The 14,950-nt window shown below is 43.8% G+C and overlaps 1 protein-coding gene across 6 annotated transcripts in view; it reads left to right on the top strand.

Annotated features, from left to right (window-relative positions):
- YAP1 (Yes1 associated transcriptional regulator) overlaps positions 1-14,950 on the top strand; it is a 46,338-nt gene that overhangs the window by 29,029 nt on the left and 2,359 nt on the right. Inside the window, exons 3-7 of one of the 6 annotated variants that reach the window (XM_075266089.1) lie at positions 3,858-3,970; positions 7,005-7,106; positions 12,006-12,184; positions 14,069-14,217; positions 14,459-14,571. In XM_075266089.1, coding sequence (XP_075122190.1) covers positions 3,858-3,970; positions 7,005-7,106; positions 12,006-12,184; positions 14,069-14,217; positions 14,459-14,571 — 656 coding nt within the window. Of the gene's footprint in view, positions 1-3,857; positions 3,971-7,004; positions 7,107-12,005; positions 12,197-14,068; positions 14,218-14,458; positions 14,572-14,950 lie in introns of all 6 variants that reach the window. The other 5 variants (XM_075266091.1, XM_075266090.1, XM_075266094.1 and 2 more) reach the window with 5 other exon arrangements.

The following is a 14,950-nucleotide window of genomic DNA, read 5'->3' as shown; positions in this document are numbered from 1 at the left end:
TTGGATGAAAAGAAACCTCGTACATGTTCCAGGAACCAGAAAAAAGAAGATACCACAGCTTACGCGTTTCAGGACATGTTGAATAGCTATGAGTAAGGGACGCAACAACATGTCCTGAAACGCGTGAGCTGTGGTATCCTCTTTTTTCTTGTTCCTGGAACATGTAAGAGGTTTCTTTTTATCCAATAATGAAGTAAAAGTTATATTTTATATATTGGTCTGCTGGACATAATTTTTGTGAATTTTGGATGTTACTAGCCCTATTCAGTCCTGGACTTGTCCTGTGCAGCCATACAAAGTTTATGCTTGAGCTAGATGCAGCGGCTACCATTTGCATGATTACCTTTAATACATTGGCTGGACCCACCGATTTCGGGAGACTAGCTGACAGTCTAGTGGTGTTCTATAAGAGCTCGTTCACACGGGGCAAGAGAGGGCGGATTTTGATGCCGAATCCACCTCAGAATCCGCCCTCTCACAATAGAGGTCTATGTAGACCGCTAGCTTCCTTTTTTTCTGTGTGCGGTATGTTCTGGCTCACGGTAAAAAGAAGCGAGCTGCCCTTTCTTCAGGCAGATTCCGCGGCTGATTCAGCCCCGGAGTCCGCCTTGCATCAGCACCCTCCGGACTAGGCCGGGAATCCGCAACAGTCGCGGCAGGCGCATTTTGGTCCTATTCTGATGCGGCTTCCCGCATCAAAATCTGGGCCAAAATACGTGGTCACTAGCCCCGTGTGAACAAGGCCTAACAATTCTCCTCCAGCAGATTGAGGTAGGACGATTGGACATGCTAGGTTTCAGTATGTCCATTCCTTTCTAGTGCCTTCTTATTTCCCTTCTCCTATTAAGATCACAAACCTGTTTAGATGAGGCTTCCTTGCATTTATGAGGTGCTTGGAATGGATAACAGACACCTGAAGGAGTCTCTGATCACTAAGCTTATAATTGGGGTGAGAGACGCAAGAAGGGCGGCACGAGTGGGCAATAAAAGTTTTGCAAATGTTTGTCATGGATCCTATTGCTTGTATGGAAGCTCACAGACACAAAAGGGTCATTATTTTTGGATTCCAACATGCCCGATGCTCGTTCCTGTCGTAGATGAGTTGCTGGTAGAGCGCACTGATCATTGCTTATTACCCATTAGTTGGCTGGATCCATCGATTTCTACCAAGCATGGACAAGGGTTTGTAGAAGAGCTCAGTCAACGAACGGAATACATGACTAATCTATTATATGGCATTAGTCTGTGACTTTGTCTCAAACCACCTTCTTCATGAAATGTCCCCAGCATTTCTTTACAGCTGGTGGTTCTCCAGATGGTCTACAAGTACACCACCATGTTGTGAGCAGAACCCAAAATCTACAACACTGCTTGTTCTTAAGAGGACCTTTTACCATCTCCCTTCTTCAGTAGACACTCCATTGATTCTGGTGCACTTGGCTAAGGTCTATTGCGTCTTACTGTTCCTGTGTAGCATGGCTATAAATTTTCAGGAATGGTGCAGGTTGTTGTGCCTTACTTTGGGGTAAAAGAACTTCTACTTCTCAAGCCAACCTGTCCCGAGCTCGGTTGATGTGTCCTGCCAGAAGACTCCATTGTAGACGCCAGGATCTCGTACAGCCTGGAGATCCTATGGTCAGCGGTGGTGGTTTATGAGCACACTGAGCTTCTTCTATGACCCGTGTTTACTCCATAGGTTTAGTTATACATCTCCACAGTGCGGCTTTGTCCCACAAGCGATGACAGGGATAAGCAAGCCTTTATTTACTAAGCAAATATTGCCAGTTTTAGTGTGCCTTCCAATATAGAGGCCTCGCTCTTCTCTCCTCCAACAAGGAGGCTGTTTGACTCGACATGGCCTTTATGACTCACGGCTCCATAAGATTCGCTTACACGGCTGTTACTTGATGTCATTTCCAGTGAAATCACAATTTTGTAATTACCTGCAATGTTTTCGTAACCTTGGGAAGGAAAGTTAGGAAAGCAAAATGAACAAGACAGGGAGTGGACGGGGTGTTACATCTCTACTATCCGTATCCTCCTACTAGAGTGTACAGAGATGGTCACTATTTATACCCCTTCACTTGTGCCCCCTGTCATGGAGGAGGTTTCCCTGCAGATGGGAACCACAGATGTGGAATGACGTCAAGTGGCAACCTCGGCTCTGCTACATCCGAATATACAGACTGAGCCGGTGTGTAGAGTGCTAATACTTGGTTGAAACAACGTCAATAATTTGTATTTTTGGCTATGGCCAAGGAAAAATTTAACGTAGCCCAATATTGTCATCCCCAGAAGAACTTTTAATAACTTTCTGCCAAGTGCATGTTCCAGTTTGTATAGTGGATTAAGCTGGCGACACATTGCATGGCTGGCTGACTTCTGCAGAACCAGCTGACTATCTAATGGGGGTGTCTTCACTCAGGTCGGCCATGTTGAATTCTGGCTAGGGTTGAGCCGATCTTGAGATTTCAGGGTCGATTTTAAAATCCGATTTCCGATCATTTTCCAGACGATCGTGAAATTTGCGGTATCCAATCTTTCCCGATCGCTCAACCCTCGGTTGAGCCGAACTTGAGATAACCTCGGACCTCAATCCCGCTGGAAAAGATCGGGACCGGAATTCCGATCGTGAAATTTACATGATCGCTGATCGGAATCCGATCCTTTCCGATCCCGATCGCTCAACCCTAATTCTAGCATGATCCTTTTGTTATCAAGGAAGATGATCCAGAAGTGTCGGTCTGCAATCCCGCTGTCTACGGAGGACATGTGCATTCTCAGATGAGCATTTATGTTACTCAGTTTTGGATGTGTGTTTATTTTTTTTTTTGGGGGGGGGGGGGATGGAGCCAAAGCCAAAGAGTGGATTCACAAAGAATGAGTAATATAAAGGAAGGACTTGTACTTTTCTTCCTCACCGATCTACTTCTATGGTTGCACCAAACTCCACACAAGTCTTCAGCCTTCAAGGTGTTCCAAAAGAAGTTGTGACGATTGAGGCTGAGCAACAAAAAACACACAATACGTAGATACGAGTGGCCATGATCCTTCATGGGGGTAGATCCTTTTTTCTATTTTTGGACAACCCTTTATTGCACAGTTTGTACTCCATCCCTGGAACCTGTACGGTGCGCCGGGTGGTACAGGAACATAATCTACTGTCAGTGTTTATAATCCTGTGCTGATGTAACTGTGACGACACGAGAGACTTGTCTTACAAGAATCTTTACATAACCTAGGCATGCAGTTTGCAAGTCTTGAAGCTAATATTCACAGTACAAAGCAAAATGGTGACCTCTCCTTGGCGGCAAGGCTGGGCAGCTGCTTGGACAGCTAGATGTCACCAGTAGACCTTGGCCAGTCCTCTCCATCCATTGGGTTTACAGCGCTTGTAAAGATAAAATTCCATTCTGACCCCTGACCTTGGACCTTAAAGCAGTGTATACTGTATAATGTGTACATCGATGAATGACCGGCTCCAATAGTCTTGTCAACTCCAGAACCCCTTGTCTCCGTAAATTCTAGATTTTGACGGCCTAATGTGAGAAGTCATAAGACCTTGTTGTGTAGGATTAGATAAGCGTGGCTCCCGCGTTCCAAAAATATCTACCTCTGTCCACAGGCTTTATGTGGTGGTGCGATTCAGTCTGATTTTATTATAGCGTACCTAAGTTGCATTACCGGACACGACCCAAAAAAGTGGGTGGCGCTGTTGTCTTTGTGCCTTGACTCAAAAATATATTTGGTGGTATCCCATATTATAACGATAAGGCAGTCAAGGTTTATATGCTTTATTTTTGAGGGTTTGTTTTGGTTTTAACCATGTGTTTTTTGTTTTTCTTTCTTCCTTTCAGCCATATTGAACAAACCACCACATGGCAGGATCCAAGGAAGGCTATGCTTTCTCAGATGAATGTCACTGCTCCTACCAGTCCTGCGGTGCAGCAGAACCTCATGAACCCAACAGGTATGCTGCCATTTGCCAAGCCCATGTATAGTTGGTAGTGGGTTGGTTGTAACGCTGTTAGGGTTAGTCGCCAGCTCTTCAGTCTACTTCTTTGTAAAATGAAGTGGAATTTTTTTTCAGTGAAGGGGTTTGTCGATATCCTGCTAAACCATAAGACCCTGAAAGTGAAGGAACTCTAACAGTAATAGTATAGATGTATTGTTAAAGGGATTGCGGTATTAAGAACACTTATATGGGCAAGATCTCCAGCGATCAGAAGAAAAGTGGACCAAAAGTCCCCCCCCATGCCACGTTGTGAACGGGAAGGGGGGTTGACAAATGGTTCTCCTGGACAACCCTTTCATTCATGGTAGAATGGTGTGAGGTTGGGGTCTCCTATGGTACTAATCAGCATTGAGTGTGTAGCGGCTAACCTGGTGCGATGTATAGTAGAAACCTAGGCAAGATTTGTCCAGATCATCCATGAGCAAACCTAAATAGTAAAGTGACCTGAAATGCGGAGGTTGACTGGAGGGTTTGGGTGGTTTCGGAGCTTTTTAGGACAATGCCCTCAGTAGTGTGTCCGCCCAGTGTGACCCGGACTTTAAACTGCCATTAGTGTCATTTCGGGCGGTATCAGATGGTTAGGTTGGTCATCTGTCTTGGTCCTCATGTCCATGTTCTTGCCTCCTGTATGGTTTCGTATGTGCAATTCCATATTGTGTGCATGCTCCATCTGATATAGGGCTGTCCTGTTGATGGGATTGTTTGTACCAGCCATCCCTCCATTGTTATCCACTAAACTTCATGGTCAGGGGCAGTTTTAGGCCTCCTCTGTATTTGCAGATCTGCAATAAAAATTTTTAAAAACACCATAAATTTCACTTGCTTGTCCCTATAACTAGAAATGGTCACCTGATCGCTCTGATGCCATTTTTCTTTCATGAATACTCACGAGGCCATGCGTAATGGGTTCTTTGGTGCCCTTTGCTGCAAAAAAGGTGTTGCGCCAAACTCCCTTCTGCTAGGCCTCAGTTCCACAAAAACGTTCCATAGACTTCTATGGGCTAGTCCATTCACCAAACATTGAGCAGAATAGGACATGCCCTGACCCATGGAAAACCCATGGCAAACATGGTAGTGTGTGTGGGCCCATTGACATGAATGGGTCAGGGAGCTATTCAGCAAAAACCAGGATAGCCCATTGAACTAACACATGGTTGTGTGTATGGGGCCTTAGTGTGGGGTGGATTTTTTTTATTTTATTTTTTTATAAAACACTACATTGATATCCAGCGTGGCCAGTTTGTTTTCATAGGCAGCTGAGTTATGGCCACCTGAATGGGGCCTGTGCAGCGGCGATGGGGGGGGGAATAACTTCTTGTTCTGCCTTTGGACTGTGAAGCGGACTCCTTTTTATTTATTATGCCAGATATTACTTTGGGTTTTTTTACAAGAAAAAAAAAATTGTGTTCTTGGACACAGCAATAATAACCTAAGGAGAATGGGCCACAGCAAGATTTGTCTGTCCATACAGCAATCCGTTGTACTGCAGTCACAACCCTAAGGTGTAGGGTTCACACGAACGTTGGTGTCCGCTCAGAAGGTGTCTTTTAAAAAAACAAACAAAAAACCAAAAACAGACACCTATCATAACAGACACAAAATGACAGTAACTGATGGCTATAAGTTACTGTCCGTTATATGTCCGGTGCCCATAGACCTCAATATTAAAAATAATAAAAAAAAAAATTAAAAAAACGGACACTTGCTGTTTGTTTTTGTTTGTTTTTTTTCGCAAACGGACAGAGAAGTTCTGTATGTAGGATTTTTTTTTTTTTTTTTGTCCACTTGAAAAAAGTGACATGGTTGTAAACGGACATTGAGGGTAAGTTCACACAGGGATTTTAGGTCAGTATTTTAAGGCCGTATCCGCCTCAAAATCCAGACCAAAAAGACTGCTCAAGAGTTTTTTCCGGGAGCCCTTTCTTTCGGCTCCCAGAAAAAAGAAGCGAGGTGCTCACTCTACAGGCCGAAGACACTCCCTTCTCCCAACTAGGTCCATTCATTGGGCCTAATCCGGAGCAGAGTGCGCGGTTGGATGCCAGTGCAGTGCACCAGCTTTCAGTCGCGGTGACCCGGCTTTTGGACCAGATCAAAACTCCATCTGGACTTACCCTAAAGGACACAAGATAAAATCCCATTGAATTGAATGGAAATTGCAAACGGACTAACTAGTGTCCATTACTAAAATCTTGTACGGACAATAGCCGCGGACACCAAGGGTAGTGTGAACACCCCCTAACTTTTGCAATATTCTATGGTGGGGTGGTGCGGGGCACTGAAATACTTATTCCATGACAGTTTTGGTCAATGACTTTGCTACTACTGGGCTCTTAAATGGTTTCGGGTAAGTGTTACATAAGCAGCAGACAACTTTTATGGGAGGACCACTGTTGCCTGACAGTTAAGGTCTTGTTTTTTTTGTGACTTGGGTGCATTTTTTGCAGACCAGTTTTTTTTTTTGTTTTTTTTTTGCCCGGCAATATGAATTATAGTCAATGGGGTCCCTCAAATTCATTGTTGTCCATCTTTAGACACATTTTTATCATTCTTTTTCTGTTCCTATTATGGACCGGAAGAACTGAAAGAATGAATGCAGGTGTGAACTTACCACTATTCTTCAGTACTGGACCAGCCTCAAGCCTTAGTGTTCTGTAGCTCTAGTAACAAGCCATCGGCACCATTGTCCAAAAATTCTTGAACCACTGGAAACTGCGGGTGCAGTTTTCGCCAAATACACAAACAATAGCTGCCAAAGAACTGCTGTGAATATCCTTCCTCAGGTTTCAGTAGTGATCTTTTGGACCTCCCTCCTTGAAATCCTTGAAAAATCTTTTTGATTCTGGGCTTCTCTGTAGGCTTTAGTGGCATCAAGAAGTTTCAAGTGTGATGGAACTTTTCTTATTACGGATTAGTAGTTATTGTTCGTCCACCATCCCGATATTAATATAAGTTAAGTTTTTAAAAATCTATTTTAAAATTTTTGTTGTAGGTCCACTTCCAGATGGGTGGGAGCAATCCCTTACTCCTGAAGGGGAAGTCTACTACATAAATCATAAAAACAAGACCACATCGTGGCTAGACCCTCGTTTTGGTAAGAAATTTTAAATATTAGTTTTTATCATCAACGTTTTTAGTAGACTTGACAAAAAATTTTTTAGGAGAACTACTAATCTTGTGGTGGTGTAAGCGTTGATGTGTTGAATGAATAAGGTGCACCTAAAGTCCTCCTCATAGTCCCTAGTTTATCACATGCTCAAAGTTCTCTCCAGTTTCCAACTGGTCATGATCTGGACCTTAAGTCCACCCACCCGACAGCTCAACTTGGTGGTGACTGGTGCACAGACCATAGTTATAGACCATATTTATAGACCATATTTATACCGTCTTCACAATCTTTAAGACATTCTGTTCGAGGTTCTTGAGGGCCAAAGATAATCAATGGAGAGAGAGATGATGTCCTCGGCCACCAAGGATGTAGACAAATTGTTCTCCCCCCATGACCGCCTAATCTAGACCACCAGAAATGTAGAGTAAACAGTTCCTGGGTCACGGACTGCCTAATGTTCACACATATCTCCATACCCTCATATTCCTGATGGACCCCATTGACTTACAATATGGCCTACCCGATTCTAGAATCCAGTCTGCAGTCTTCTCTGTCAAAAATGACCAAATTTTCACATTGGCTCCTTAGGCATATCTTAACAGAGGCTTACTGGTTCTAGTGATTGTGTGTCCATTCAAATAATGCCTTGTGTAGGAAATCTTAAAACAAGACGGTTTGGGTGATATTTGGTGATATTGCCCTTGATCATTGCGATCATCTTGCGTTTGCTACCTAGTCCTCACTTTTTTGTTTTTGACTTGGTAGATGTTTAAGCTGGTCATACCGGTGCAATAACTATTGGGCACAAGGCTGGTTTGGCCATAAGCTATTTTGACCCCTTCCACGATGGACGCTCACCAAATCCCAGGGGTATCTTCTGTACTACAGGATCCTATAGAGTTTGCCGTATTGTTGCTCCACAATGCCATGGACATGGTCATGTTCATGGACAGTAAGAGAGTTTTTGTACTTGTGTAGGTTCGTCAGAAGATATTTTTCCCATACAGATCATCCCACCTCTATAGTATACAGGGACGTATAGCTAGATCCCTGTAGATGATCTGGGTCTGGTCATTGCTCGGGACATTGCACGGTTTATACTTTCTCCGCCGCTCTGAACTCAGATTTTTTTTTTTTGTCTAATCCTGTTTTGAAACCTCATCTGCGATGAATGAAAGGGCGATTGTCCTCCAGAATGCCAGGGCTTCAGTCACTCCAAATATGAAAGGCATTTGGCTATGGTGTTTGAACAGCAAGTGAAGTGAAGATCTCACGACGGATCCTAGTAGTAATGGCGATTCTCTCAGCGTAGTGTTTACTGTAGCTTGTTTGGGGCCGTTCTTCTTGGGCTTCATGTATGGTAAAGCTTTGGTGTCGGTTTCCTTTTACAAAATTGGTGGATTGGTGAAAATTCACCTTCAGGATATGTCATTTTTAGCTGCACATGCTCACGGAAAATAGAGGCCAAGTATTGGTCATATTTCCTGGCGACCTGGTCGTCTCCCTGTAATGGTTTCCATATGGCACAGTAGGGTCTTGCTTGCCAAGAGATGTTGATCCCCAGCGTCATGGCTGGCAACGATGCCGGAAGTCAGGTGTCTGGATAGAATCAGCTTGAGAAATACAGACAATATATGGTCCGTATTTAACGTACAGAATTTGCCCATATTCGGGTAGCCCTATATAGATTCTTTCTATAGTACCCAAAAACTTGGATGGAGAGGGTAATGTGACTTCAGAATCAGAGGGCCTTGGTTCTGGGAACTTGGGTCACTACTCCGCTCACCCCTCTTTCTCTTTGATGGTAATGGTTAAACCTATAAGACACCCCCACCGGGTATTTATGGCTTAGATGGCATATGGTAATCGATGCATAAAATTGGAATAACCCTTTATGCTGGGGCCATGATCACCTTTGTCACCCTACTACACAAACTGGGTCGCAACCAAAATCTGTGTAGGCCAAGCCTTAAAGGGCTGTTCCCATCTAGATTATGCCCTACTTTGTTCGATGCACCTCTATCTCAAGAGCAGCTGCGCATGCGCACACCTCCACTTACTTTCAGAAACGTACGACACCCACCTTGATAGGGTAGGAATAACCTTTTCAAAATTATTAATAGATATAGATAGATAGAGATAGATATGCTGGTTTCAACCATTGCGCATGAAGATGAACACCAAGCGTATGGTGTGATGTCCTCTGCCGTTGACCAGAAATGGGCTTCACTTCTAGCCACCAATGCTCCGTTAAAGGCCTGATGGCCATCACTGACTACAGACTACCATAAATGGCACCCATTTTACACAGATGGACAAAAAATTGGGTTCTTGCATAATTTAGTGTAGTTTTACAGCTTTTGGCCTATTTTTCCAGTTTGGTGAAACTTGAGGACCCCGGCCGCCTATTGTGTGTTCCTGTAACATCTCATTATCTTGTGATCTTAATTACTGTTTGCCATACTGTAAGCCTTCATTACCACTTTGCACCCCCTCCCCTTCCATTCTTTTGTCTAGGTGCAGTATGTTTGCTATGAGGTGGATGTTTTAATTGGGGGGTTGTCTTTATTTTGTATATTTTGCTCTAGAAAATGTAATCCCCTCCTCCTCCTCCCCCTCCTACCCCCATATCCTGATTTCCCCTCTTTACCAGAACAAAGCATTTTTTTGTCTGTCTGCCTGTGAGGTCTCGGCGGCCCGGGTACGGCCTCGTATGCCAATCAAATGCTTTCCAGATTTTGCTGGGGTATGGGAATCTGACAGGAAACAGACTAAACCCCGGCTTATAATAATAGGAATATGGCTTATTTGCTTTGTAACGTGTTTGAAGACTCGCTGTCCTGGGTAGAAGAAGGCAGGAGGTTTTCCAGGAAACGGGAACTTCTAGTAACTTTTTGTACACTGTTTATGAGCGCCTCCCGCGCTACGGGCAGCGAGCCGAATATATTTAGCAATCTATAGCATAAATAATGGAGGATCCTGAACTTTTTTTTTTTTTCTGTCCCTGCATGTTTAAGCGTTACGAAATTGTGGAAAAACAAGGCATCACATCTTTTATGGGAACTGGCGCAATGTCTGGTCTCTTAAAGGGAAAACGTAATAAAAAGGCTGGATTACAATGGAAGATAACACCTCTGTAGGGAACCATTGACCCATCGTTACATTCACTGATGATAGATGATGTCGTCGCTACTCTATCCCTCTCCCTGTACAGAACATGTCTAGAAAACTGTCCCATAGACCTGCAGGAAAAAAAGCGAAGTGTTCCCGCTGTTGTGTTTTTGTTTTCTTTTTGGCTGCGACCTGCTACGTGGGGCCTTAGCCTGAAGGAGTTTTCCACTATAAATTGGTTTTTAGGATCAGTGAGGGTCCTGGAAGCCAGACACCCACCTATCGTGATGCAAAGGCATGTCTTTTCGACGGGTGGAAATACCCCATTCGTTTCATTTGCACAAGTTTTTGAAGTCTTGTCCCAACTTGCTGCGAGCCTCTGACGTCACCGCAGCCTCCTCGCCCACTTTGTAGCACATCCGCGTAGAAGAACACAGATGAAAAGGTCTTGACTTAATGTTATCATAAAAAGCCTCTTAAAATGAGATGTTTGCCGAGCCGGAGATTGCCAAGTTAGACAGCTGTTTACCTCTTGGCGTGAGTTCAGGCCGCTGATGTCACCGTGACCCGGTGAGAATAAAAGTGCAAGGGAGAAACCAGGCTGACCCACCTCATGAAACGGAGCATTGTTTTATGGAAAGAGATTTCTTTCTCGGCCTTTATAAGTGGAGGGGGAGGGCGAGGTGATCCCTTTAATACGTGACTGGAGTCCCTTGATTCCGAAAAACAGTTGTGTTAACGAGAAATTGATGAGTAACATTGGATTCTGTAGGAGGAGAGGAATGAGATAAGGGATGAGGCAGCGGTATTGGTTTGAGTTGGTGGAAAAAATCATCCTAAAAGTATAACTGTGTGTTTCGGTATCATGTCTATATCGCAACAGATTACCATAAACTTCTTCGTGTTCCTGGGCCTGTGACTCTCCAGCTTGTACAGAACTACGACTCCCATAATACATTGACTTCCATGAGAGGGTTTTAAGCCATTATCATGGGGTTTTTTGCCTTCCCCTGGATCAACACTGTAGGGACTGTAGGGTTATAGGTTGGACTTGATGGACTAATGTCTTTATCCAACCTCATCAACTATGTAACTATGTAACCAGTCACATCTGGTAGTGCCTTATCTTCCATAGGAATGGAGGATTGGGCGTGTTGAAATTCAGTATGTCCAATCATTCCTCAAGAACAATTGGAGAGGGGGGTTGGAAGGCGCATCAGGTTGCACAAATAGGCAAGTTGGACCAACTTTTATGTCTAGTGTATGGCCGCCTAAGAGGCTCTTGGAGTATCGACTTTCCTACAGTTGGGGTTGTGATTCTGTTGCGTTGTCCACCATTCTTGTATAGTATTGTGGCATTGTGTAGCAGATCATGGTTAGTTCCATGTTATGGCCCTATTTGGTCTTTGAAACATGGGCTGTATGGACTGAACACTATGAGGGTTCAGCTATAGTGCCAGGTTGTCCTCCCTCCCCACGGGTCTGCTATCCTTTACTAAAAACATCATTACAGTGTAGGACAGCAGACCTGCGGGGAAGAGGAGATTCCACCATAAATGACCACTGTGCTTGAAATTAGGTCCCTGCTCTATGTTAAGTTCATGAAATATGGCCGATATTCTGCATTTCATAGATCCAATGAAGTCAGCCTATGGCATAGTCATGGCGAACGTTGTTTGTGGGATACATCACCCATGTATGATGCCTTTTTTACATCTGTAACCTTTGGCTTCTACCATTTTAAGTTAGACTTTTTCTTCTCTTCCCTTACAGCCATGAACCAACAGAGGCTAAGTCAGAGTGCACCAGTGAAAAGCCCCCCGCCGCTAGCCCCTCAGAGCCCCCAGAGCGGCGTCATGGGAGGAGGCGGAAATCAGCAGCAGCTAAGACTCCAACAGCTTCAGATGGAGAAAGAACGTCTACGACTCAAGCACCAAGAACTGCTTCGGCAGGTGAGGCCACAGGTTAGAAAAAGCCCTTTTTTTTTGTTACTCTCTATATGTTTGTCCTGTCTCTGTGTCATTTAGTAGGGAATCTAAGTGGGATTTTGGGCTAGTCTTCATGGTAAACTAGTAGCCTAGGTCCAGGGGGTGTAGATTACGGCACAAGTATAGACTCGCCTTTCCCAATAATACATAAAAATTCTACAAGGAGCTACCTCCATCCTGCACCATGACAGGTGCAACCTTCACCCAATATGGCAGTGTATCCCAATACAACAAACAATTGATAAACTCAGACACAAGACCGTATTAAGGTCTCTGAGAACCAAACCCATCCTAGCCATTACATATGAGGGTGGAAGCCATATTTAAATGTGACCATTCCCACTAAAACGTTGGTTATGGAGAAACCAAATAACACTACATCTACATCTACTACTAATTCCATGGTGCTCTACTTTAGTAGGGGGTTTACATACATAATGCAAACACAAGTACGATGGACTAACTTGGTGGCCAAATGGTACATGGGAGACCAGAACCCTGCCCATAAGGAATTACAGTCTATAAGGAAGGGGGTAGAGAGACAGTAGGTGACGGTAGGTGATCAGATGGTGGTGTGATGGTGGGATCATGGGAGGTTGTAGACTTGAACCTGTAGTGGTGGGTCTTCAGGGTCCTCCTGTAGGCTGTGATTATGAGAGACTGTCTTGTAGATTATGGTAATGCATTCTAGGGTTTAGGGGATGGACAGGAGAAATCTTGTAGACACTTATGTGAAGAGTGTTTAAGTGAAAAAGGTCTTGTGAGGAGGTCTCCGGAGATTAGACCAGAGATCTATGAAGGGGACATTAGTGGATGGTCTTGTAAGTCAATTTTAGCATCTCTTGACTGGCAATGGGTAACCGGTAAAGGGACTGGCAAATGGGAGGAACCAATGGAAAAACTAGGAGGGTGAACTGGAGGGGTGCAGGAACATGACAGGTGTCTAAAGTGGATTGGACAGGTTGAAATTCAACAACCAATCCCTTTCTGAAGCGTAGCGAGAACCCCGTTAGATTTCCATTTTCTTCCAGTTCACATCTAATGCATATAGGCTCCTCTAGATTTTAAGAGTGTGCGTCCCATTCAGTAGAGTATTGGCGAGGGGTATGGTGGAGTTGTGTTTTTCAGATCCTAAATTGTTCCACATCATTACCATGAAGACCATGTCTTCTCACTCTCATTCTCCAACCCCTAAGGCACCTCGGCCTTGTGGCTGAAGCTGTGAGTCTTACTTTTATGAATGCACCCCCCCCACACCCGCCTGCCCTCCTATGGTCTGCTGGCTTTCTGTAGTTTACTTATAGAATACATATGCAGCAAGACCAAAAATAACATTGTCCAGTCTGACAAGTTTCTGGCTGAAAAACCAGTCTTGCCTTGAGTTTTTATAGGTTGGTTAGGGTGAATGTTTAGCATGTGAGTGCAGATTTATCTCCGTACTGCCTGTAAGATCAGGAGATCAAGGCCAGATCTCTGCAGATTTTGTAGCTTTTTACAGTAAATTAATATTAAAAACTTGAAGCTAGAGAATTGTTTGTGCCTCAAAAATATCCATGGCCAAGGTGGCCGTATGGAGGCCTGTATTTCCCGATTACAACGCCCTTTGAGGTCCATGATATATTTGGTGACTAGTATCTCGTGTTTGGCCAGCCTTAGCGTTCCAACCCTCTTCCCCCTTTTAATTTTTTTAAATTTTTTTTTCGGGATTGCCAACCTTCAATTCTCATGAAGATTATGTAGATGAGATAAGGAACGAGAACATCCTGTAATGCGTTTATAGGTGTTGTCGTCTCTATGTCGGACTCGGTGCAGGTTATTCTTGTTGTGGTTGAATTTAATAGTACACAGGTTTATTCTCCTTTGCAGGAGCTAGCTCTTCGTAGTCAGCTGCCGACCATGGAGCAAGATGGCGGAAATCCCAATCCAGTGTGTTCTTCTGGAATCACTCAAGAGCTCAGAACAATGACCATGAACAGCTCAGATCCTTTCCTCAACAGGTACATTCGGGACAGCCGTCTCCCCAGGAACAAGGGCCTGGATATGAGACTTTGATCGAGCGAAAAAATTGTGAATTTCTAATTATTTTTTAAGGTTTTTTTTAAAATAATTTTTTAATAATTTAATTTTATTTTTATTCTATATTTTTTCCATTTTTATATAGAATTATCGGACTTGTTTTTGTGTTAAAAATAAAAAAAATCTTTAAATGGTGACACAAGTTCTTCTTTTTTTATACAGTGGCACGTATCACTCCAGAGATGAGAGTACGGACAGTGGTCTGAGCATGAGCAGTTACAGTGTTCCCCGCACGCCTGATGATTTCCTTAACAGTGTTGATGAAATGGACACAGGTCAGTTGGTTTTTGGGGCAACTTGGGAATTTTTGACACATTGCTTATAATTGCATGGGCTTGCCGTGTTGGCCAACAAAATTATAATCAGTCCCCCACCTTCCTTAAAGGTATTGTCAAGGGGTGTTGTCTGGTATCGAAGCATAGTTCTCTTCAAATTGAATTTGGTTAAAGGGAGTCTTATCATTAGAAAAACACCTTGGACGTTGGAATTACCTTTAACAAGGCTGTCCTACTCCTACCTTCCATTCTTTTCTTCTCCCCGCCGTTTCTGATAAATCAGTTTATTCTGTTATGCAAATTATAATCACAGAGCACCAGGGGCGTTCCCTCTGTGCTCCGAGCACCCCCGGGTCATAACCTTCTACCACCCTTTAGA

This window comes from Leptodactylus fuscus, chromosome 2, assembly GCF_031893055.1.
Source record: "Leptodactylus fuscus isolate aLepFus1 chromosome 2, aLepFus1.hap2, whole genome shotgun sequence".
Classification (NCBI taxonomy): domain Eukaryota; kingdom Metazoa; phylum Chordata; class Amphibia; order Anura; family Leptodactylidae; genus Leptodactylus; species Leptodactylus fuscus.
This window is presented reverse-complemented; position numbering and strand designations above follow the sequence as displayed.